This window comes from Gymnogyps californianus, chromosome 15 (assembly GCF_018139145.2).
Source record: "Gymnogyps californianus isolate 813 chromosome 15, ASM1813914v2, whole genome shotgun sequence".
Lineage (NCBI taxonomy): Eukaryota > Metazoa > Chordata > Aves > Accipitriformes > Cathartidae > Gymnogyps > Gymnogyps californianus.
Window position 1 is genome coordinate 175,008 of NC_059485.1, and position 27,322 is coordinate 202,329.

The window sequence follows — 27,322 nt, forward strand, 5'->3', positions numbered from 1 at the left end:
GAACTTTTCTTCCCAGCAAAGCTTTAAAGGAACCAGTCACAATACAGCTTATATCAGGAACACTAATTATTCTGTCAAAGAAGCAATATCCAGAATGGGAATTCTATCTTTGCTAACCATGCCACAACTATAATCACAAACACACACACCACCAGGACTAGCCGAAGGACAGCACTAGTGGGGTTAGGAATTGGATGGGGCAGAAAAGCATCTGGGTAAAATCCTAGGGCAGCTAGTGCTCACCATGACAGTTACACTTAATCTGAGTCATTCATATCGTAATCCGTTTCTTCATCCTCACTCTGAGTGGCATGCAGCATGCAGCAAGTATAGAAAAAGGAAGGGAAAAGAAGAGATTGCAAGTGAGTCAGAGCTGCAACAGAGTACAGTCCACTTACACTTGAAGCGTCTGGGAATGACATTATCTACTTCTGTCTGGGACCCCCACTCTTTGTAAGAAAGTATGACAGCAGACAATTTCAAGGAGGAACATTACAGATTTCACGAAAATTTCCTTTTTCAAATGTCCTAAAGTCAGCAGATAGAAGTCAATAGTGCCACGCAACATAACAATAGGGACCACAAGTATAGAGAAAATTTAAATAAAACTGTAAAGCTAGTACATTAACTCCATGTACTCCTCGCCATGGATGGGAAAGGATAGCATTTGGTAATCTAACTTTGGATGTAGACATTATGAACAGCTTTGGTCATTTGTCCCAAGAGTGACAGATCAATAAAGTGGTATGAAAGAGAAGAATGCTCATGGGAATATAAGTTATCTTTCAGCAGTGCCACGGCTACCAGTAAAAGCCACCGGACCCATGTAAGTCAATGTCCCAAATGCCGTTAATTTCCTTTGCTCAGGTGTATTAGAAGGCTACACAGAAGTCAACTACTAACTTACTATGCAAACTGTTTTCCAAAAAAAGAAAACACAAGGGAAAAAGTCTCTAAGAAGGAATGAAGGTGAAGCTTGATTAGACGGGCTATCAGAAAACGCTTTTTCCTATTCTGAAAGTCCAGTACTATTAAAATTGAAGTGCTTGTCAATAAAAATTACATACTATCAGTTTTTTGTTTTCTCTAACCCAGCCTGCTGTAAAAGTAATAGGAAGACTTTTTCATGGCTTCTAAAAGTCAGTCCCAATACACGAACACATTATTCTGTGGATATCACTGGGTATGGGAATTTCAATAATATGAACTTCATGAAGACCAACTCAGACACTAATGAACAGATTGCAGACTAGAGGATTAATGCTGGCTACGAGGTAACTATTGAGACAACAGCTCCCAGGGTCCAGTCAAGATTCCTGAACACAGCTGTCAGAAACCTCTCAACCAAAAATAAATTTTTTGTTTTTTCTTTTTTTTTCCAGGCACAACATATACCTATTAAAAAAATAATTGATCTATTAGAAAAACAATATATAAAAAATGATTCTTCAAGTATTGCCATTAATTGCTAGCAACAGCTCAACTCTTCCAGAACAAACGGAGTGAAAGTTTATGTCTCCAACCAAAATTAACAGTAATTCTTATTCATCACCCTGGTCAAATTATGCTCTGCTCTCTTCTCTGAAACAATGACCAAGGAGCACTTCAACGGAGAGGTCTAAGATTTAGCTTCTCTCAGAGCTACTGAATTTACAGATGGTACTGCACTCTGAACTAGCTTTTGTATTTAGGGTTTAATAGTTTCATTTGATCTGTATTTTCTTGTATATTAAGAATGCAATGTAACTCTGGCAACTTCTGAAGCTCCCTGAAGATGTACTACCATTCCTTATGGAGATGTTTATTAGGTTCTAGAATTCCACATTTTATTTCAGGTACGTATCTCAGCCCTAAATTATTACCACACACCTCTTTAACTTGTCAACTTTCAAAGTTTTCCTGAAGCATCCCAGCAAAAGCAGACCTTGACCAGGGTTTTGGAAAGAGTGAGCCATGGCTTACCCAGATTCACTGTTTACCCTTGACTACATTAATCCCTTACAACTCTTTGGAAGTTTTATCTCAACAGTGACAAAAGAACATAATCATTTCACTAAGATCCAACATAAAGCTTGGAGTATTTTTATAGTGCAATTTACAAAAACGTCTCCATATGTGTAGCTGCACAACCAAGTTACAAGGTACACAAAGTAGTGAAGTTTTATCTATTTGAGGCCTCAGTGCCAAGACCCAGATCAATTCTTAGCATTATTTCAAAATTAATTTCTTTGAAGGTGATTCTTGAAAAAGCAACCTTTGATTTTTTACCAGTTGTTTCCCGTCTACATATACCAAATTAAAAGCTTTTAAGCCAACTACGGAAGTATCCAGTTTGTCTGTGGCCATCTCCTCATACAAAGCAACAATACAATGATAAAAACTGTTCAATATGCATGGAAGAGAAGAATACACTTACATACATAACTGGTCTGCCTTATTACTATTCAGTTGTGTTTTTACATTTTCCCTTGCACATACTCTGAAAGACAACTGAGTAAAATGCTAAGATATTGTGCCCATTACAATCTTTTTGTAAAGCTGGATACAGAAAGTAAAAGAACTAGATAGAAATCTGAAAATATTAAGCTAACAAATACCTTCATTTTATAACATATGGCACATGACTGTTTTTCAGAGACAGCATATTACAATCTCCATTCTTGACAGTAAGATTTCTTCAGTTGAACTCAAGCAAGAAAAACAGTTTTCGACTGAACCAGTGGCAGAACAAGGAAGCATTCAAATGTGTAAGAAACAAAACCTAGATTCTCAACTGTAAACAGCAAGTATCTGCCAATACTCAAAAAACAGGACAGGTATCAGGAACAGTACAGAGTACTGCATCTAAAGAACCCATTTGATATAACAAATGCACGCTGACTGTACCATTTACAGGCTCTCATACAATGGACAGGGAACCATTATTAGTCATGAGTGAGGGGGAAAAAAAGCAATTAAATAAAGGTCCAGAACAGAGGTAGGCCTAGCACGCCTTAGTGAAGCCCACCCAATTTGACACCATTTCTTTAGTCCAACGCCTAGTAACTTACCTTTGCTTTTTCACTGGGTTCACTGGTTGTGCCATAGGGAGTGTTATGCAATTCCTTTGAGACAACACACAGAAATTCAGCCTGATCTTCATTGCCATAGTTATAGGAAGAACCAATACTGACCAGCTGAAAGATGGGGGAAAAAACAAAAAAAGTCAATTGCATTTCCACATAAAACAAATTCCATCAATTCTCATCATTAGTACAAACACTCCTCACTCTTCAGACTGTTGGTTGTGCCTGAAGCATGATTCTCCACTTCAATGCAAATACATTTTGATGTTGACAAATACACTGACACTCTGATGATAAGATAAACATAGCTTTGCTTTTTAAACATTTACAGAATTAATGATTTACAGTTATGATTATACTGTGAAAGAAAAGGCTACAGAAGCAGGCCAGTGGAGAAGTAGCCTGTTCCCTGTTTCTGTTATTTATTGGAAACCTTCCCATGCTCCAAAGTCAAATTTTAAAAAGTTTGTATGTGGTATCTTAACGTGGCGTGACTTAACATGTAAATGGCTGCGTGCAGGAAGCACTTCAGCCTTAAGGGATACCCACCACTTTACTTACGGGATAACGGTACTTCTATTAAAACATATTTGGAGTGGACAAAGACAAAATTTGCATTTGATTGGAAAACAGCAAGACACAGCATGGTGGGACACCAAGATTAACATCTGAAATTCATATGTACTGCTACAAGGAAGTTAATTAAGGAAGCGCTAGAAGCGGAAGCCATGTATAATGAAATGTGATGTATTTACAAGCTTCTACAAGTCTCGATATTGAATGATAAATGACAATTTACTGAGAAAGAAGGATATACTCAACATCAGGACTACCTCATATGCAGCATGTTTATCAAATGGCAGAAATTTCATGTAACTTGTCTTACCTTACACACAGTACACTTACCTAATGCTAGAAGCTTTACATAGCCTGCCTTTCCAAGCCAGAATCAATTCAGATGTAGCTGGTTCATTTATTTTAAAGGTTTACTTCAAAAGCATGACAAGATAATGTATGGTGCTATTACTACCGACACAGATCCAAGTCCTAAAAATCAACCTGTTGCACAGATACACTGTATCTAAATGTCATTACCAAAACTATATTAAATCTACCTACCAAATCACCACATACATGTGATAAGTCTGTCCTATTCCCCAATCTCTATTATATCATTAAAGTGCCCTGGTAATGGCCCCATAGAAAAGGCTTCACGTGTTTTTTAGGGCAACAGCACTTGAAACACTGTAGTTATCTGTCTAAAAACAGTGTACTGCCATTAGTCTAGCAGAGCACCAAAGAGAGTAAAAGCCTTGTTAAAGCAGGGAAGATGCAGCCAAGACGAAATCTTGGTCCAGAATCTGTACTTGAGGGCTAAGATTATTCCCCCAACAAAACTGGAAGGTAGACCAAGGTTAAAAGCAGCTTCCATATAGCACTGTCAGGAGAAAATAAAGTCTCATTGTACTTTTAAGGAGAGAAAGGAGAGAGATGCTCAGATGTTCCAGCACTGTGGTAAGACAGCCAAGCAAGCACCTCCACAGACAGACAGAGCCAATGTCTACAAAGAGCAGCAGGCAGTCTGTCTGCACAATGAACCAACTTGATGCCAGGCCTAGGCGATGTCAAAGTTTTTGGACTCTGACGGTATTACAGCATACAAGGCTCAGCCTCCAATGAACAGTACTGGCAATCAAAATTCAGCACTCTCAAACTACCTACTTTAACTACACTGTCTGAGTGTGATCACCAGAAACCTCTCCCTCCGTCCTCCACTCCTAACATCACTCTAGTTCTGCAAAATACACACATAGTCAGTAATGAACACAGGCTGATCAAAAATGAATGTGATAAAGACATTTTTTTCCACCAAAACCATGTAATGAAGTTACAAAACCCCAGGTTTTTTAGAAGCACCAATACATCCTCATTGGAATACAAAGGCGCCATTTATCTTGAGACATTAAGTCAGCTAATCTTTCACAATGGATAGTCTACAGTCTGCACCATAACATATTTGTGTAATATAGAATCACAAACCCCATAAAGTAACTAGTTGCTTAGTTGCACAAAACAGACTAAGAAAGTCCACTGAAAAGCTGGAAAATCAACCCAGACTTACTTCATATATAGAGATGATTTGTTGATTCTCTTCCCTATCAGCAAAAAATATCATGCACAAATTTTCAGAAAAAAAAGCAGCTAAGTTGGCTCTAAGCCTGTTGAAGTGGTGTAAAGTTTATCCTATATATTATATAGCAATTACAAACCATATAATACCAATACAGTAACTGCTTCAATTATTGAGGTAAAATGTAGGACTATTTTAAACAGTATTTTTAACCCACTTAAAGGCTAGAAAACATTCAAAAAGTTGGATACATTTTTAAATAAAGCCACGCATGATCCACTTCTCTGAAGAGAAATTTGAAGAATAAAATTCAAGCGTACGATTTGATACAGTATACAGCCGACTTTTCTTCTTGCAAAATGGGAAGAACTTGATATCAGATAAGCTATGGTAACAACTACCAGAAGGAAAATTACTCATTGACACTCATAATAAATAAATGACCTCTCTGAAAGCAGATATGATACAAGATCCAAACATCAGCCAAATCATCAATCCTTGTTCAACAAGGCTGATAGGTCCTCAGTTGACAGCTGCTTACATCCCCCACTAATGCTTCATAATCCAAATAAGTTGACCTTTTGCACATAAGTCTTTTTAGGAGACGTGGCAGAAGGACTACTTACTAGCTAGCTGGATAGGACTATTGATTTAGCTGACTGCAAAACATCTGGATGACTTTTTGCCATTATTAATCAGCTGGTGCATTTCAAGATAAAGTCACTTTTGCAACATTAAACACAAGTTCTTCAAAACTTCAACACATGATACTCTTGTAAGCAGTTTCATATGTGTGCAACTAAGAATGTATTATTTGCACTGTATCGATAGCATGCTAGAAACTTCACCGTAGCTTTTTGAGATGCATCAGCAGCAATAAGCATGATGGCAGAAAAAGAAACAATGGAAAATGATTGCAGATTAGAAGTGAACTGTTGTGTCAGAAAGTATGATCAGAAATAAAGCAGTATTTTAGCACTTGTGTTCCAAAAGTCACCCCATTGTTCCCAGTGTTGGTGGCAACACTTTAAGAAGGATGCTGACCAACTGGAAGGAATTGTTAAACTCCCCCACCCCATGTCTGTCTGTCCCCATCCCTGCTTCCCGTGCCCCATGCCCCCTCCCCCGCACACCCACCCCCCCACCCCCCCACCCCCCCGAAAAAAAAAGAACCCACAACAAATCAGAGTAATCTGAGGTCTGCAAAACATGCGTTACAATGCATAGGAAAAGGATTTCAGATCATCCAGCCTACTGTTTCTCAGACTTTCTGAAAGGACAAACTCTTTTTGGCTCACGGGGCTTAAACAGTAGAGAGAGTTTTAATGACCAAGAACTTAAGGAATGAAAAAAAGAACATTTTGAAACTCTGAATTTCATAGATTTGTATGATTATATATACATATGTACCCATGCATGTATGTATTTTTCCTCATTGGTTTTTTCCTTCCATGACTTGTTTCATTACACTCCTTACTAAAGCAGTGTGATCCTGCTTGATCGTCCCTATGAGCCCCAACAGTGTCATAACCGAGCATAGGAAAATGCCAATGTTACTTATCACAGAAAATTCATTAGATCACAATCCATTCACTGTTTGCATGGAATAAGGGTGCTGACACTAGCAGGCTGTCAGCTGTAACTAAAAAAGGCAGCAATGGAAAACATTATTATTATTATTATTTAATCAACAGAAGTATAGTTATTTGCATTATATGGCTTAATGTGCCAATACAGGTCAGGATTTCCCCGAAAAGACAAAGAAATAACAACAGGGAAGTTCCTGTCTCATAAAGCCTGAACTTTTAAGTAAGATAAAAGATGACAATCAGAAAGGGCAAAGTTACAAAAAAACCAAAACAGTTTGATGTAAGTAAAAGTGGACAGAGACTGCCTGATGCCTAGCTATGGTCAGGCTTGTTTTCAAAGAGGAAAGATTTAAGAATGATTTCAGGGACAATAATGAAGTAACTTTCTGAAGAACTTCTCGTAAGTCTGCAGCTCTGTGAGAGGATAACTGTGTCTTTCAAAAAAGACTATTTAAGAAAAACAGATGATAAAAGCGGTATAGCTGAGAGAATAGGTCAAATGATTCCTGCATCAAGTTACTCAATGGCAGCAAAATACATGAATCTCTTCCTGTCTTAAATCAATGACTGTACACCTAAAAATATCCCTATGAATAGACAAAATGGTTAGTGCATCACTTTTAGGAACCTCATTTTTGAAGTGAACAAATCTCATGCCTAGCTGAATTGAGACAGATCTCAAGAGCAGCCACATTTCAATAACTTGCCTATACAGATTTGCTATACTGGTTTAACAACATTGATTCAGAATCTATACAGTACATTTACAGGACAAATTAGCAACAGTATTACCATCACAGATAACCACTCCAACTTGCACAAACAGTATCCCTGTCTTTCTCTGCTTCCCACTGGAGTTACTCACATTAACTCTTCTACTTTATGACTACCAATTTCCTTCTCTTTCTGTGATGGTCTGATTCTCAAAACTGAGTAAATTTCATAACAATTATTCTCAAATTCTATTTTAAATATTCTTATACTTTGAATATTACTGCTTCTATTTCAGATGTGGTGAACTCCTTGTGCACTAGAGAGCTTTTTTTTTTTTTTAATTATACTAACAGTTGATAGAATAAAAGAAAGTCATCCCCTCAATTTTTTTACAGAATCAAGTTGTATGAATGTAAGAATGGCCTCTACACCTTTTAGAGTTATAATGCATTCATTCTACTGCCTTCTCAAAGGATTTGCAAGAGGCTATAAAGATACATACACATCAGCCATTAAACTCAGCACTGATGACTGACACCAGGACCGCAAGCATATTTATTTCAGGTCTCTGAATGCAATTGTCAGACTTCAAATCTAGGAGGAAGGAAAATTCATTCCCCTCCAGATTTTTTTTTTTTTTTTTTTAATTTTATACCTGCCTTCATTTCTTCACTGCCTTCCCGCACCTCCCATTTTATTAAGTTGAATTTTACTTTGAGCTATCTAGGACATGAACACACGAATAACATCATCCTGCCTGTACCCTACACATCCTTAACAACAGGCCACATTTCCTACTCAGTTCCAGAAAGTCTGCAAACCCGGTGCATTAATTCTACGTTACCTATACAACTGCAAGAAACAGATAGTGCTTGGTACATTGAAAGTAGATTCTGGAATATAGCTAGGCAACAGTCCAGGTTTAAAATCTAGAATTGCATGGCTAAGTGTCCATGTAAACTCATATGCAAGGTTCTGCTCATATCAAGCCACTTCACTGTCATGTTATCTTCATGATATTATACTGCTCTTTCAGACTGAATAACCATATATATAGCAAGGAAAAGAACAAGTACTCCAAGTATTTCATTGATGAAAAATACTACACAACACCAGGTTCCCAAATCAGTTCACATAAGACACTTCAAAATGGAGCACAGCTATGTAAAGAACTGGAAACTGTCTCCGATGTTACTGGTTAGCAAAAAATCCTTCCCAAACTCTTCAACACTGGGAAGTAACATAGCAATTAAAAAAGCAGTGACCTGAGCGCGAGGGGAGCAGGAAGGATGAGACAGCCTAAAAAGCCAATGAGTGAAGCTATGATTCTTCATTTGGGTTTCAAGAAAATTTCCCAAGAAGGAAAAAAACCAAAACAATGAAAAAAGACAGACAAAAAACCCCAGGATGTTCTTTTCACTTGAGACAAGATTTAAAACTGCTGGTTTTGTTCTCTTCTCACTCCTCCATATTTTATTTCTGAAAAATTCTGTTATTCCTTGTTCCAGTTTGAATATATTTCATCCACCTAAAAAAAACAGTTAAGTTCTGAGTTACCAGAAATAAAGGGTTCGAACGCAGAACTTAACTGGCTGTTAGGTGAATGAAATACACTCAAACTGGAACAATAATGAACACAGAGATGTCCCGTTCTAAACCCAGTGAACTCAAAGCTTTACTTACAGGGCTTCTAACGTTTAAATTGTACCACTTTTACTTAACAAGTATGGATCAAAGGCTGTTAACTTTGGAGGAAGATTTAAGGAAAAGAAGTTACCTATTGAGAATATAAGAACCCTTCTTAAGAAAAACCTTTAACTAAATAACTAGGGGGGGTTTGTTTGTTTGTTTTATTATTTTTACAATATGAACATTCATAATGTATAATGAAATACTGTGAATATAAATACAAGCCAGTCACAAATACACACAAATTACTATGTGCTGTACATCCAGGAATAAAGTGGAATGATTTGAAAGCAGCAGAAACGCAAGGAGGCCAAGCATATCAGTGTGAGGGCAAAAAGAATGGTGTGACACACCTCACTGCAGCATTTCTGGAAGCATCTCTCTTCCCCTTTCACTTCCCGTGACACTATCAGCAGATACTCTGACTGCTGGGCCCGGCCACAGCTGTACTGGGAACCTATACTGACAAGCTGAAATAACCAATCAAAGCAAAACACAAAAAGAAACCTTTGTAAAGCTGAAGCACATACCGTTATCCAAATCGTACAAATAACAGATGAGCCCAAACGTTCAGGTAACATTTACTTGCCACTAGAACAGGTTGCTATCAAGCTACAACTTTCATTTCAACATACTTAAAATTTATGGAGGCAGTTGCAAAGCCCTTTGTAATTTGAAGGGAAGTTAAGTTACTGATAGTAAGTCAGAAAACTCCCCATATCACGGTAGTGTAGCCAACTACTCTGAAAAACATAAACAAAGTTTGGTGCATTATGAAAGTGACTGTTATTTTCCTGTCATACTTGTCAAGTGCAGAAGGTAACATGGATATAAGACTGGAAGGTGTTATGTAAAGCAATATATCAAGCCTGGGTATGAAAGAGCTTCATCTTGTTCCAGATATTGATAAACAAAATACAGCTAAGGAAACATACAAAGTCAACTAGAGGAAAAAAAGTTGAGTGCTCTAAATTGGTTTTAGAAGGGGTAATTTACAGAAGATCCAAGAAAATAACTGGAGTGGAAAAAAATGTCTGTCTTGTTCCCATAAAAATCAGTGCCAAGAATTCTGTTCACACGTGCCAAATGTCTAATAATTCAGAAGATCAGAACCACCTCAGCTAAATTTCTCAACTTGTTATTACAAAAAATGTTTTAACTTAATAATACATGGCAATTCCTAGCCCATTTAAATTAAAGCATAGCCTGTCAGTGCACTTGAGAAAGATTAGAGCTTTAAATTAAGTGTGAAGAACTAGACAACAACTGCTTATTCTGAGTAAACCTGAGATTACTACTGATGAGAAGGCTCATGAACAGTAAATTTATTTTTATCCTGCTATTGTTATGTGAATAATTTTGAAGGCAGCAGCTAAATGCCGTCCTCCTCATACAGTGAACATATTTAAGACAGCATTACGGTGACAGACTCAGGTTACATTAATCATTAAAATTTACATGACTGACACACCACTGCTGTCTAAAGCCTTTGTATGTAGCAATTTTGTATAGCCCAAAAAGTTTCTCATTATGCAGTAGTGCCAAAATACTGTTTTTTCTGATTGCCTGAACAGGTAACAATTGAAGCTAAAAATCATCTACAAAATAATCCACTGAAATCACAAAAATGGGGCAGCACAACTATGGGTAGCAGTTTTTGGACTGGGACTGATACCTAATTGCACTATTGTAGCAGCGCTTTCACTCGTATTCTTTGGAAAAGTGCATCAATACATCTGTGTAAGTGTACCAGAAGTTTAATACCTTCCAATCCTATTTAATCACCACATTCAATTGTATTTTACAAGAAAATTTTGAAATGTCAAGGGGAAAGAAATATTTTTGATCAAAAACAACCACTTAAACATGTTATATGGGGCACAGAGCACAAGGATTCTCAACCCATAGGAATATTTCTCCTCTGAAAAAGCTGATTATTTCTACCCCACCAATAACAGTATGTACAAAGCGTGGTAGGTGCCACCCCAAAGACTGCTTCTGAAGGAAGCATGCTGCTGAGCAACACAGGTTTAGAAAAGACAAAAAATTACAGAAATGCTACAGTGTTCTCAAATCTGAACAATAAAACTGTTTAGATTATGCAGAATATTCTAATCATGTTTCAAGTGAATGATGTCTGCTAAAAGCAGGTCTGCAATACAACCAAAGGAGAGAATGGCCTAGTCTGAGGTAATGAGAAGCTGAGTATTATGAGACCATACAGCTGTTGTGTTTATCTACTTCAAACTATGTGTCCAAAAGAGAGCAACATGGGGGAGGGAAGAAGTCGGGAGAAAGCCGGATGAAACAAGGACGTAATGTTCAAGAAAACCACTGGAATTTTCCAGTTCTAAAAGAGATTCTAAATTCTAGAAGAGATTATAATAGTTCTTTCAGCAGTTACACTGTCAAAGCAGTATTAATCCCAAATACAATATCCCCAAAGAACACAAGGCTTTAGGACAGGTAAAAGCCATAGTATCATTTAATCTGTTAAAAAGTAAAGACTCTGTCTTTGTAATGAAAGCTAGTTTCTCATGACAAAGAAGAACATCAAAGAAACTTTGTCAATGCACTGGTCAAAAAACAGTCATGTGCATTAAGTGAGAGCTTTTTTCAGGGACTTAAACAACATTCAGCTTCTGGCGTGCCAAACAGACCTGGCAATACTTGAGCCAGAGAACTGAAGCGTAAGAAGCTTTCTCTGTGCTGGTTTAGTTCATTTGATCATGGCTGTCTCCATGAAACCAGCACCTTACATATTTCATCAAATATAAACAAAACGTTCTCTTTTACCCTTGTGTGCCGTACTTTTTAAAAATGTTGCTTTGTCGTGTTATTACAGTGAGACTGCACAGGATAAGAGGCTTGTGCTTATTCCAATCTCTCCTATAGTTGGCACCAGACACTGAAAAAGATGCTGGCAGCTGAGCACTTGTGTCTCACTCCAGAGTTAACAGATGCATTGCTCCAATGCAGTTTAAATATTCTGGTAGGTTAGGAACGTGAAGGATGAAGTGGCCATGTAGTTAGTTTCTTATTTACAGAGATTAGCAAAGATAACAGAAAGATCTTCTTGCAATTTTACAATGTACTCTTGAATGTACACACACAGAGCTATTTTTATGCAGTGCAAAGAACGAAAAGATTCATGTAGCTCACACCTATCTAGCTTCACATCCACGCTGGTTAAGTTCATCCTCCTATGTGTATCAGTCCTTTATCTGAAGAACCATTGTTTGGGCCTGACAAACATTTATCTCCCAAGCTCATCTCTTTTACCCAGAGCTCTTTGTATCTGACCTACCATTCGTATAAACTTGTATTAGTTAATTTTGGTTTATTCACCCTTCAATTGCTCATATGTAAACACTGAAGAATTACATTTCAAACATGATGTAGATGTTTTTATAGAAAGTCAGCACAATTTACCTCCTGGAAAGCTACAGTTTTTTTGTTCTCTGACAAATAAGAATACAAATATCAAATTTTAACTTAACTGTGTATCTTTATCTATCCAATTTCTGAAAATGACTGAACTTCAAAAGATGCACAGAATTAACTTTATACTCCTCTTCCACATAACTGGATTTTTAGAAGACTTTGTAATTATATCCCGTATGTTTTTTTTACCTGTTCAAATTTCCAGCCATCGGACATTGTGGAAACCATTTGAGTGAGTTCCTCTTCCTGGCACTGCAGCACCCTGTACACATGTTTGACTGGCACCTTCAAGAAGAAATATAAGATGCTCAATACAGCATGGAATTCACTGTGTTTGTGACTTGTCTAAAGCTGCCCTTATTCTTTAGAAATGGTAAGCAACACCACCTTGAACACCTTGCCTTTTTTTTTTTTTTTTAAAGAAATCTCATCTGTTCAGAATCACCTTGCAGAAGACTCAATGCTTCATGAATGTTTCAGGGACTAAAAGTGTTACTTAACAGTTATAACAAAATAATCTTAAGACTTACGTATCGTTCCATGCGGTAGCAAACCACATCATTCAAAATCAAGGTTGAGGTTCTGCAGAGGCCTACCTAACTTCAAGGAATGTCTGACCATATTAAAAAATGTCTTTATTTCCCTGTCAAAGTTTCCTATCCAGAGCAACGAATAACTAGGACCACTTCAGCTGAAACCCTTTAGAAAACACTATCAGAGCAACTCTGCTATCCCACAACCTGGCTTCAAGAGAAATTTGGCAACATGAGTTTGTCATATCTCCATGAAGACTCAGTTCCCAGGGAAGGCCAGAGTAGCAGAGTTTTAAGAACAAACTTGAATACTTTCTTTACTTAACAGTTTCTCTATCATATTCACTTTCATGAAGAAATACTCATGAGCTGCTATGAGAAGAGGCAGTCTTCTCAACTACAGAGCACTACAAATAAACAAACTAACTTTGCTACAAAGGCGTATGACAGGAGCTAAACATCTGTATGTATGCTGTATAAACACACTGTATAAACAGCAGTTATACCGTAGTTAGGCAATCTCATCATATTCAGAGTATTTAAATGTATATGAGAAAAATATATTCTACAAAAGCTGTTTTCTAAAATAACTATTTCCAGAAATGATATTATGACAAATTCTACTATTACCAGACATTTTTGAACAATTCTTTAGAATGTTTTCAGTGTTTGAACAAGAACTGGAACCATATGCCTGTGCCCTTTGTAAGCAGACTGGCAGGTACTGGCGATTAAGAATATTAATCTTTGCATACTAATGGTTCCAGCTCAGCCAGTGATGGAGACAGCCATTCAGTATCTTACTGGGGAAATGAGCAATCAAGGAAAAGAAATGGAACCCACCCACTACTTGCCCTAGAACAAATAATCAAAAACACACTAGAAAACAGCCTCACCTGTGAGATTTTGCTGTCTCTTTCTCTTATTTTGTCCTTTACCAGTTTTATTAGTGATGTGATATTGTAGAATTCAGCCTCTTCCAGTACACCTAGTATGAGAACATTTTTTGGAAAGAGTGTAACCAAAGATTCCAGGCCAAAACCACCAATCAGTTCCTAAGATTATCTTCTCTACAGCTATAGAAAATCATTTATTTCGCTCTAGGAAAAGTTCATTGACCAACCTAACGATTCTGGCTTCCTTCAGGCACGTGTAGTTCAAAGTTTAGCTCATTCTGAAAAACCATCCTAAAAAAAAAACCTGAAGAAAACTGATGCCGTTTCACATACAGAATGAGAGGCAGGAAACAAAAAAAAGGAGCACAAATGCCATTCCATAGCAGACTGATGGACCACCATAGCTCAGGCCCCACCTCAGGCTGGAATACGAAAGAGAGATTCAAATAGTCCTACTGAAAAGCTCTGCAGCTGCTAGTGTGCAGAAAATTTTTCTTCCTGTCATTTGAGATCTTAGACCCTGAAACAAAAGCTTAAAGATACATACTACAGACTGCTCCCACTCACATGTTCAAGCCTTACCTGTTCGCCACACATACTACGTGTTTAACAATGCACATGGAAATCATATTTCACATTATTTCCTGCTAATATTGTTAGACTGTATTTCTCTTTGATCGATTTCTGCAATACCTTATCAATACAGTTTTAGTACTGTATGGTTTAAAACACTCATCCTCCATTAGGGTACAATTGATAGAAATTGGGGACAGGAAGGGCAAAGCTGGGGGCAGAATTTACTCTTCAAGAGCATATTCCACACATCTGAACATCCCAGAACTTCAGTCTTACTTCACTTTACATCTTCTAAAGCTTGTTTTACAGTCAGTATTCTTTTGCTTGAAGAGGACTAAACCCAAATATTTCACAGTCATACAGGAAAGATACAAGATTATACGATAAAAGGCATCTCCCCTCATGTTTGAGTATTTATGTTCTAACTGGGGACAGGGGTTGTGAAATCAGGAATCATACTCAAAACACTCAAATAACAGCGTATACTGTAACTGCACGATACCTATCAGCTTTGCTTGAAATAGATCGAAATGCTACACTGATTAAGATTTACCATCCACATGTAAGTTACTTTTGGTGACCCAAAAGCAGTGAAAATAATAAGCAAGTGACAAGAAAGCAAGAGATTTAGTAACGTCTTACCTTCCTCAGCTAGGTCCTTGTTAATAACCAGTTTCCCATGTCTGAGATAGTTCAGCACTGGCCCAAAGTAGGTCGGGTCTCTGTCTATTAAATAGGCACCTGTTTCATCCTAGATTAGAAAAAAACAAAACAAAACAAAAACAAAAACACCAAAACACCACAAAAAAACCCCAAACAAACAAAAAAGCCAAAAAACCACAATGATTTGAACATCCAAGCAGGAATTGCAAGCTAATATTCAACTTGGCATCTGAATAGCAAGCAAGTATTCAGACAAAGCCACATCCCTTAAATTTATTAAAGACATTAAAAGGAATTCAACAATGTAGTTGTAATTGTATCAGACTGATCACTCAACTCAATCATGTACTACACAACTTCTCTTACCTGATCAATTCCCCCCAACCCCTTATCAAAAGATTATCAACATTGTTAGCATGAAAGATCTAAGCAGTGAGAACACTGAAAATTAAGGTTAAAAATAACACTTAAAAACAGGAAACTATCATTTTGTTTGGAAACCTGAAGAATCAGAACAAAGGCTACATTCCAGTGAGGTTCAAATACCAGCTTTTTTTTTTTTTTTAATTAAAGGCAAACAAACCTACCTTCTCTTTAACCTCAACACTTTGTTCTAAAAACTTTCAGTTTTGTCTTAGGTCAGATGTACAAATACTCACAGGGTACTGAGAACAGCTGTGTACCAAGCAAGGGTTGTATGTGCATCTTCTAAAAAAAAAGTTACTGAAGATGCAGTTCCTACCTACCTCATGCAGACAAAGAAGGGACAGATCAAACTAACTGATGCTCAGTTTACTGAACAAAGTACAGCATTTTGTGGAATGCAAAACACAGTTCAAGAAATTCACCTGCATAGCTGATATTCGTGACAAAGAGATAAAGGAGCAAAACTGATATTTTCTACATAATTTAGAGTCTATGTGTGAACACCTGTGATCAATGCAGTACTGACATACTTCGTGCTGGCCAGAGATCTAAGGAAGACTGATAAGACAGATGTCTAATAGATCCACTGCTCCTTTCTACTATCAAGTGGATCACTGACAGTATTAATCCTTTAGTACCTAAAGTTTTGGTACAATAGATATCCTACAGATATATACTGGAGAGATGTGGCAGCACCCCAAATACTTTTTTAATTTATTCTTATCTTTAATATTCTAGTAGTTTACAGGAGATACTAAAAAAGCATCACTACCAACAATCCTAGCTAAATCTGAATCATTCTCCCCCAAAACTACATGGGATACTGATACTTGTTGTTCCACACGAAAAAAATTCTACTGACCCAATCCTTTGCATTTGGACATCAATGCTGACATGTAAAGGTTTGATTACTGAACTGTGACACCTGAAAACTCTCTCTCTTTAACAGTATCTAAAGTTCCTAAAATGTTTCATTGGAAAAAAGTTGGTGGATGTATTTTCAGGTACTTGGATTTAGTTTCTGAAAAACTGCGCTTGTCCAACCAGGGTTGGTAGAATGTAGAAAGCCCACAGCCTGACCTACAAAAAACATAAACATATTTCTATAATTACAAGCTAAATGCTTTACACACTTAGACACACCGTCATTTTAGAAGTGAAGGGGTGTTATATTTTATATAAAATTAACTGTTCAAGAAAATGCTAATATATTAAAATGTGCTGTCAGTTAACCTACACTCAGAGCAGACAGTGCTTGATGAAGTCTAATCACAATTTCTTCTGACCTGAACTCATGGTCTCACAGAAGCGAGGCTATGCACCAAAACCAGTAGATAGATGAAGTGCATAAAATGGTATATTTTTAATGTTTCACATTTAAATATATTTACATTACCAAAACACTTCAAGAATGAACAATCTACAGATATGACCCAAAGAAATTAAATTAGCTGACAACTGTACGAATTACAAGCTGAAAAGTATTTTTTAATACAGGAACAGAAACCAGTGAAGTTGGAAAGGAAGATCTAAAACTGATAAAAAGAAACACTGTTTTAAAGAAAAAAGCACAGTCTTTGGTCATCAGTTGAACTGAATTAAGAAACATATGGGCTTACAAAACTGGAAGTCATCCCAGTTAAGGGAAGTAAGTCTCTAGAAGCAAGCTTCTTCAATAAGATTATTGTATTCTTTTACACTACAGTGTTTTCTCACATCACCCTCTGAAGCAATACTGGCCACCAGCTCTACACCATTACAGCAATAGACAGGTGGGTCACAGAAGCAAAATAACTAAAAGCTCTAAATGAAATCTCAAATAACAATGGTTACTTCACTTCTTACACAAAAGGCCTCAAAAAAAATGAATTTTCTTTTTTTTTTTTATGGACTACAGTATCTGAAATTACTCTTACCTGAGTAGATTTCCATATACTAAACAAGCTTCCAACAAAAACACAAAGGGAACAAGCCATGTCAGGCCTTCTCTTTCAGCTTCCACCTAATGAGAGGTCACCAGCAACCTGCATTACCTGAATTCATTAGCCTAGCATGCACATCAGAGCTTATTATTAGCACTTGTACCAAACATGCTTTACACATACTGACAGTATCCACTCTGTGAAACATAAGATAGAATTGCTTTTGTCTTCTACCTATTTTTAACCATTTTCCTCATCATCCACAAACTTTTTTTTTCCCCATTCTATCGTTCCTCATCTCACTTTTTTCCCTGTTATACTCATTTCTTTCCTAACCACTATCAAGTTTTCTTCCTCACCAAATTACCATCTAGAATCTATAAAAATGCTTAATCTTCACATTGATAAACAGAAATACCATACCAAACATATGTATAATATACCACATATGAATAAAGTGCCATCTCACTAGTGTCATAGTTTACTCTATGAAGCCTTTCAGGCAACAGTGTGTCTTCAAAAAATAATAAAAAAGAAGAAAAAGGAACCCAAAAGTCTTATAATTTATGGTGTAATAGTAACTTTTTTTCTTTCTTACATTAGCAAATATCAATAGTTTAAGACCTCTGGCTAAATTCTAACAGTGAGCAATCCAAATTCTGTCGATAAGATTCACTTTAGTATGTAAATTCCATGCAAAATTATGAACAGACTGAACAACTCAGAGTGACTGGCCACTTGCTTACCCAGATTACAGATATGGAGAACACGCATTAATTAACATTATTCCAAAGAGAAAGATATGTGTCTTGGACTTTGACCTTATAACACAGGTATGCTACAGACTAGTGCCAGGGAGACAGGACCCAAAATGTAAACCATTCAGTAAAGAATATTGGTACAATATGCAAAGAATGCACAGGCAGAAGAGGCACAAAATTTACTTCCTAGGCATCTTCCTATAGAAAATGCCTTCCCACTCCTCCTTTAGAGCGAGCTGCCTGATTATCCTTCAATGTACACTAAGTACTTCATGTTGAAATCACTAAGAAAAGCCGATTACACTAGATCTTTAAGGATATTTATGTAAACATAAATCCAACAAAAGCTGACATAGTAATGTAGTCATCTGCTCCACCTAGAACTCTCAAAATATGGGTCATAAGTCTTTCCACACTTTCAGAATATTGTCAGGATCAGCTTCATCCACACGTACATGAAAACACATTGTATGCTCACGTATAATTAGCATTTTGGACACTTTTTTTTATTGTAAGAATAATAAATTGCACTTCAAATGTGATCTAGACAGTTTAAAGGTGTAACTACAGTTTGCGCAGACATAACTGCACTAGCTTTAAGCTTGCTAGCTTGAATATTAATAGACTGCGTTGTCCCAGCTATGCTACTTCCTCTGCCAACTAGTTAATTAGGTTTCTACAAGCTTTGAGCAAGTTTGAATCTTCACTGACACAACTAGCATGGGTATTTTGAAGCCATTTCCCAAGTTTCAGGTGAATACCACAAATGCCAGACAAATTTATATTGTAACATGGTCTCAGTTTTCTCTCTTGTAGATATATTTTATACAAACAGGTGTCAATGTTTATCAGAACAGCAGCTGAAACTTAAGTTTCCTCTCTATTCAGCATAGTCACATCACCCCACATTTTGACCCCATAGGTGTTCCATACAAATTTTGCCACTCTTTGTAAGGATACTCAAAGCAACTGTTCCAGTCGTCTTTGCACATCCAACACAAAAGTGCTAATTAACCACATGGGTGTTTGTATCTTCACCCAATTCTATTTTTGCATTACTTTCTTCTTTCTACCAAGAGTTTTTCCTTCCTTGTCCGTAAGTCCTAGCCCTTTTCCATATCCACTCCTTTTTACGAGGACACCATTTAAAAGACAACATTGCTGAGGTACAGCGAAGGCTGCATTTTTTTATTACTGCTCTCCCACAACGATGTTTAGTCCAAGTTACAAATACCATGGAATTTTAGAGGAAGCTTAATAACTTGCTCTTAAATTTTCAATCACCTGGTTCAGTGTACCAACGAAAAGTCAGTGTAGTGCCCAATCATACTCCTTCTTTCTTAAGAATTAACCCTAAAGCATATCTACAATCCAGCATTCATGGAGACAGGAGACTCAAAATGCATGTGTATTTTCAAAGAATTTGAAAAATATTGCCCAAAACATTTAAATGATCATGTATTCCAGTCTCAAACATTTCCACTTCAATCTTTATAGAGACTGAGGCTCAAAGGAATCATAACAAATACTTAGCCTGATCTTCATTTAAAACATACCTAGGATTCAATTTATTTACAGTGAAATTTAATCTTTAGAAAGTAGTGGTGAAACCTAACTATTTTGTGCAAGCCATTCCAATAACTAATTACTGTTGCTGTTAAAAATACGTACTTTCTAGCCTGGACATCTATAGTTTCACACCTCACTGGCTGGATCTCACAATACCTTTGCTAGACTGAACAGGCTTCACTATTAGATTTCTAGTCTCCATGTACGTACTTCTGGACTGAGAAGTCACTCCTTAAACTCCTTGCCAAAAAAACAGCTTTGCTCTTTCTAACCTTCCAAATCGTATTTCATCTTGTGATTACCCTCCAAGTTCTCCAATTTTTGAAGTGACCTTGAATTGTGGATACCAGAATCAGGTACAGGATTCCAGTAGGAGTCAAAAGTAGGACCAAATACATACTTCTCCCTAATCCCATTTAACATTTTCCCCAAGAATTACATTAATACACTAGTTGAAAAGTCAGAAATTTATTTCCAGTTAATTATCTTCACTGAGGTCAAAACTAGTCCGAAGACTTCTCCTCAAATACTTCTCCAGAATGGACACACTCAGAATCCACACCACCAAGCTCTTGGCTCAAAGCTGTGCGCTCTATATGTAAAAAACTGACATCCTTTGCATATACTGAGCAAGCAGAAGTTCTGCTAAAGGCAGCAATAGGCACAGAAATACAATAATATTTGGCAGTAAACCTGGATTTAGAAATAATTGTCTCCCCTACCCCCTATGTTTTTAAATCTTGAGCTAGATGCCCAGACACATTTTTCTAAAATTATGTGACCTAAAAAACTTTGAGCATAAGCAGACTGCCAGTACTAATCAGAACTACATTAATAACACAACCCACCTAACTAGTCAGAAATCGCATGGACAAATAAAGTTTATCTCAGTTATATCTTAGAATAATGACTACAATTAAGATACTTTCTAGTGCTGACAGTTAAGGATGTGCTGCCAGGAAGATTTTGATTTTTCTAAAACATTCAGGGCTTGCTTCCTTCCTTCCTTCCTTAACAGATTCTACCTCAGTACACTTACGCTTAACTTTAGAAAGGCATTAAAAATTAAGCATGAATACTGTTGCCAAAAACCTTATTAAGGCTGACAATCTTCTCGCTTAGGGGAAAGTTTAAAGAATGACAGAACGGTTTATAAAAGAAAAACTGGTATATAGATAAAATAGGAAGGTGCTGAAATCAGGAAGTATCTGGCAGTAAAACTTACAATACAAGCATGAAATAAGTTAAACAAGGATGGGAAAGTGAGCAAGACTCTGCTCGTCTAGTTTTACATATTCATCTCTAAAGCAAGGTTTAAATACTCTGGAAAACAAATCTTATTGTGAACAGCAGGTATGACCACTACCACTCATTCATTTGCTGAAATGATTCTCAAATAGTCTTAATTACAAAGAAGAGTCTTAAATACAAAGATGCATTTCACATTGTGAAACATACTAAATTCAGAGAATCAACGTCACTATCTCATTCCATTCAATACTAGTTTTGCCACAGGGTTTGCCAAGGTTAATCTTTCTTCTGTTGCAACTGGAAACATATGTGATACCAAGAGATAGGCTGCACAGCCTTGTTCAACACTAGCACCTGAAGATGATTTGGAGGCAAACATGCTACCTTTCTTGAAGCCTTTCAATTCTTTTTAATTGCAAGCATTAAGGAAATCTTATGATTTACGTAGTTAAATAACAAAAAAACATGTTGGTGTAGAAATTGCAGTAGAGGAAAACTGCTATGTATGCAACTGATATTTGTAAAGTACAACCTATGAACTATTTCAGTTTCTTATTCTCATTTCTAATAAACTCATCCAGTTAACCTCTTTCAGAACTTCTTAATGGATCAACACGGTTAATTTTGATACGCCTCACTTGTTGAGTTTAGGCAGAAACAGCTCTATTATTAGGTTTTGGTTTTGCTTGTAGGTCTGTTCTCATCTGAGACAGGCATTTCTTACGGCTTCATTTTCTAAAGATTCTGATTTGGCAATCTTGCAAAGCAAGAAAGAATGTGAACTAAACTTTTTCCTACAAAGACCATATTTACTGGTGTACGAGCTGATTTAATTACTGGCTCTTCTGCTTGGTCTTGCTTCTAGATGTGCAGTCTGCCCCTCTCCCTTTTGTCAGTTGGGACAACAGTAGAGCTTTCCACAAGCTGGTTTAACTCACTGAAGTGATAAAAAAAAAATATACCTCCTCCTTCATTTTTGCTGAGTTACACACTTATCAGATGGAGCATGATCAGAGGAATACGAAACGTGCCTATGAACTATAAAACGTGTTTTTTATTATGAGCACAATTCAGTACTAATCTGTTGAAAATGCAGCTAAAATTTCCCGAAGTGAGTTACTGTAGTGCATCCCAGACAAATTCCCCGTACAAGAAACATGATATACCTTGTTAAGGCTAGATTTTTCATAGTTCTTTCAGAGGGCTGTAGCTATCAGTTTTGACAATCTCATCTGCCGGCTCATCCCTCAGGATTCTCCCCACCCCACCTCCCCCACATCCTCATCTGGAGGTAGGGACAAGTATGCCTGGGACGGGTGTAACAGGCATCAGCCTACATATGAGCTCAAATACACATTCTCTCTCACTTCAAAGTTTAAAACTAGGTGTTTAAAACCCATGTGATTTTTAGGAAGAAAACACAATGGAATCAAACCCAGGGAATCACAGGTCAATGACCAGCTCTAATGCTCCAAGCTTTAAGAGAGCAGTATCTTTACCTATTAGCTGCACCTTGTAAGAATGACTGTTTTACGAGTACCAAATTGTGCTGCATAGTAGTCACTGTAAATAATCTTTAGTATATGATTAAGAAAAATATGTCAACTTAGCATCAGGTTACAGCTCATAATAGGACTCCAAGAAGTAAAACCATGAGGGGAAAAACCAAATCTATTACTATCAGATTTTGATTTACATATGTGGCAAAGGAGAAGAACCAGGGTCCAGGATGATAACACAAACATCATCAATTATTCCCTAAAAATACCTGTGCTCATCAGTTAAAGGCATCTGATATTTTAAAATTAAACCATACAGACAATCTATTGATGTGCTGTTGTATCAAGACGGTAGGTTCACAAACTGGTGAGAAGTCAGGGAAGGATTCTTCTTCTCTTGAAAGGACATCTATGGTAGCTGTTATTCAGAGGAAAAAGGGGAACTGCTTGGATTATGTTTTGCTGTTTACAGGAGATGAAGAATCTAAAGATTCTCAATCAAATCCTTGGAAGAAAGGCTCTATGTGTTTCAGTAATCTTAGGTACTGTAATTAATACACTATGATGGGTAATCTAAGAGGTAGGCCAATTCTGCAAAATCCAAGATGACAGGTGGCTGCAGCAAGCAGGCTCTGAATGGCTGAAGTGAAAATCAGCGACTACAGATGGTCAAGACAACAGGACAGGAAACTGACAAACGTTGTACTGAAAAGACGACCATAGTGCATATTTAACCAGGAAAGGCTTTGCTTTTTGTACATCAAATTGAAGACATTCACATTTATAAGCCTGTAGAGAATGCATCTCTGAATAACAGGATTTTCTCTAAATCCAGATTTTCCACAACAACTCGTAGTTCTCTCTATACCTACCGCTTGCCTCACGTTACTGATTTGCACAATAATCTATTAAAGATAACTATACCAGCTACAATTTTATAAAAAAGGCTACTCACAATGACAGGACAAGGCAATTTGTTTGCATCTTGCTAAAGAGGCTTCCACTAGACTTCTACGCTGGCAAAAAAGGATGACACTTAGTAACACCTAAGCAGCTCAAATAACGTGCTGCATGTTCCTTGTAAGCAAAGGATATCTTTCTATAGCTGTGACTGCAGCTTGCTTTAAGTTGTCATGTATGCTATTAACAACTATAACTACGTGTCTAGAAACATGAAAAAAATTCATCAGGTCTCTCCATATCCTACCAAATAGCTAAATAACCTTAGCATAAATTTATGCTACAACCCAAAAACGTAAGCACAGTAAAAAAGAAAATGTTTACATTAGTAGCCTCATGAAATTTTTGCAAGATAGCAACGCCTCACTGATTGTGCTTGTGAAAGATGATTGATTCCATCAATTGGTGAAAAAAGGCAGCCAAATGTCTTAATTAGAACTAAAGCATCTCTTCTAAAAATGTGCCTTCTCTCTCTCCCTGATGACATCGAGAGATAGCAAATAAGCACCTTTTTGCAGTGGAACACCTGAAACAGGTGCCTTAATTATTAAGTGTGCCTTATCTTTTATTTAAGAAACCTTAGAAGAAAACTTTCCTACTCCCTCCCAAGTAAAGACAGTTTCTGACCTATCAGCAAGCCACCTACCTTTTTAAATTTATTTTTATAGGTCAGTTTAAGCTAATCATCTCCAAAGAGACTCAAACCAAACCAAAGACAACAAAAAACAATCCCCACACCACCACACTTTAAGGTATTTTTTCTCTAACTGTGGAACACTAGTCAGGTTCTGTTCCCTATCTTCTTACGTATTTAAACATCCTTTCTGGAAGTTATGCATGAGAAAATGAAGAAATTTACTACTGGTCTCACTGAAAAAAAAAAAAAATTAAAAATCAACTCTTTATTTTCAACCTGTCGGTTATATATTCAAGGGTTATAAGCTGTTCCCTTCTTTTCTGTAAGTGTACTGTACTGGAAGTCCATTTTTGTCCATTGTGCTCCAAAATCTCTTTCAGAGCCAGCACTCTATACGAACACTTTATATCCATTACTACATACTAGTCCATAAATAAAATCTTAATCAGTAACTTTTCTTTCTCTACTAAAAATGAGTCAGAATGAATACCTGCATATTCAGTATCACTCACCATTTGCACTCCATGCAGAATAAGTAATATTTTACTCAAAGAATTCCTGAAACACAGAATACTATGGCTAGGCAAGAGACATTCTTATCAAAAGTAGTTTGATCTGGTTTTTCAAACTGAACAAGAGGGTGATGACAGTGCAGAAATAACACGGCATCAGTGCAGGCAGATACTTCATTAAAACGCTAAAACTAAGCTCGGTCAGACAACACAAAAATTTAAACAGACACCCGAACGACGCTGTGCTCTCTCTGTTGTATCTCCAAGCAGTTGTGTTACTCACGCACCCCACCGCTCTGCACGGAACCCGCCCGCCCCCAAAGCCAAGCTCCCTCGAAGCGCACGGACTCGTTAACCAACGCGGCCCTTCAGGAGCTCCCCCAGCGCCGGCGCAGCCTGCCGCCGCCGCTCCCGCAGCCTCTCACAGCAGCGCCGAGCTGCGCACTCCCTTTCCGCCCCGCCTTACCGCCAGCGGGAGCGCCGGCAGCCCGCCCCGCAGGAAGGCCGCGCAGCGCACCGAGCCCCCGGCGGCGCCGGCTCCCACGCGGGACCGCGGCGCCGCGCGGCGGGCGGGGCTCGGCGCGGGGAGGGGGCCCGGCGGAGCGGCGCGGCGCGGCGCGGCGCGGCGGCCGGGCTCGGCCCGCCGGGGGAGCGGAGCGGAGCCGCGCGGCGGGGCCCGCGCTCACCTTGTCCGAGTCCAGGTCGGGGTCGGCCTGGCAAAGGCGGAAGAGGAAGGACTTGGGGTCCCTGCAGAGCGTCTGCCGAGTGGTCAGGAAGCAGGTGCCCCCCACGTTCAGCCGGACCCACTTGCCGGGCACCGCGCCGGGCGGCGGCGCTGAGCTGCACCGGCGGCAGGGCCCGCCCGGGCCTCCCGGGCCGAGGCCGCCGGCCGGGGGAACCGGGAAATCGCAGTGGTTCTCCGCCGCCATCCTCGCCGTCGCCGCCGCCGGAAGGGTCCGCCCCAGCTACGGGTCCCCGGGCGCACCGCCCACCGGAAGCGTCCCGCTCGGAACCGCTCCCTGCCCCCCGCTCGCCCGGCGCCTGCGCCACAGCGGCCTCGTCCGCCGCGGCCGCTCACGACCGCCCGAGGACGGGCAGCCGCGCCCGCCCGGCGCACCGCGGCCGGCCCCGGGCAGCCCGCCCGCCCGCCCGCCGCGCCAAGGCCGCGGCCCCGGGAGCGGCGGTCGCGCCGCCGAGAGCGCCGCCGGCGGGGCGGAGTCCCCGCGCGCCCCGCGCCCGCCCCCCCGCGGCGGAAGGAGGAGGCGGAGGCCGGGCCAGGACCCTACATGCCTTTATTACAGACTACCAAGCGTAAGTGAAATCCGTCATCCAGTCACTAGCTACACATCTACAGCACAGAGATCTGTCGAGAGGAGGATAAACAGTCATTAAATTATGAGATATGATTAAATCATCGACCAATAGAAAATTTATATAATAAAGCCAGAAAAAAGGTGTAAAATATAGTTTACAATAATTATTCACATTCAAGGCTGTACATCAATACATACAACACCATGGCCCCGAACATGAATTCAATCCAAATAATTCATATATTAGAATTTAAATAACACAGACTGAACTAGAGGCCAACAAGAGCCAGCAAATAACCTTATAAGAATAAAAATACAAAAGTGTGTGTATCATATCATTGCATTATTTGCTTCTGTTTTCACAAGTTCTTGGAGAAGGGGAGATTGTTGTCTGGTGTTTGTTGAGGGGGTTTGGGTTTTTTTTTTGTTTGTGGGGTTTTTTTTGTAGGTTTTGTGGTTTTGTGTTTTTTTGGGTTTTTTTGTTTTTTCTTTTATCTGTACATCACAGTTACAGCTACAAACCAGGTAGAGAATATTACACACGTAACTGACTGCCACCAACCTGAAAACAGCTAGCATACAACTATCAAAACTGATTATGGTTCCTGGTTCCTATTTTTTCTCTTTAGTCAGATACAGTAATTGTAAGTTCTGCTACAATTTAGAACATTTGCCACATCCAATCAGAGTTAGTACATGGTCATAGGAAGCTTTGTCAAATGGCAACCACCTACATTCACTACCATGCTGACAGACAGACCAGGTTATTGGGTGCTTAAGAACTTCTCCAATTGATTGCTGTATAAAAGTCATATTTCGTCTAAGAAAGAGGAAACATTCTTAAATTACCAGTCTTGTCTTAACTGAAAGCATGCCATTTTGGGTCAGAGAATTACTTGTCTGTAAGCTCACTTGATCAACTGATGGACAATCTGTGTCATGAAGCTTTGCAGGAGCACTTCCGTTTGACTAACAAAATATTTGCATAAAATATTACAAGCATTCAGCAAAATTTCAGATATAAATACCACACCTATTCGTGTAATCCACTAGTAGAAAGAATGATCAGAATCCACAGACCACATCTTTAGGCAACTACTAATACACAAGTTCTCTCCTCAGCAAGGTGTTGAAATCAAATGTTTTGTCCACAGGCCAAATGAAGTAATTGT

At 38.5% G+C, this 27,322-nt stretch overlaps 1 protein-coding gene across 1 annotated transcript; it reads right to left on the minus strand.

Annotated features, from left to right (window-relative positions):
- Positions 1-257: 257 nt before the first annotated feature.
- LOC127022211 (BTB/POZ domain-containing protein KCTD5-like) lies at positions 258-25,766 on the minus strand. The gene is made up of 7 exons (XM_050905678.1): positions 25,524-25,766; positions 15,280-15,388; positions 14,062-14,153; positions 12,822-12,917; positions 9,542-9,658; positions 3,051-3,176; positions 258-302 (listed from the first exon to the last, which is right to left on the minus strand). The coding sequence occupies exons 1-7, from the start codon at positions 25,764-25,766 to the stop codon at positions 258-260; spliced, it is 828 nt and encodes a 275-aa protein (XP_050761635.1).
- Between the last annotated feature and the right edge of the window lie 1,556 nt (positions 25,767-27,322).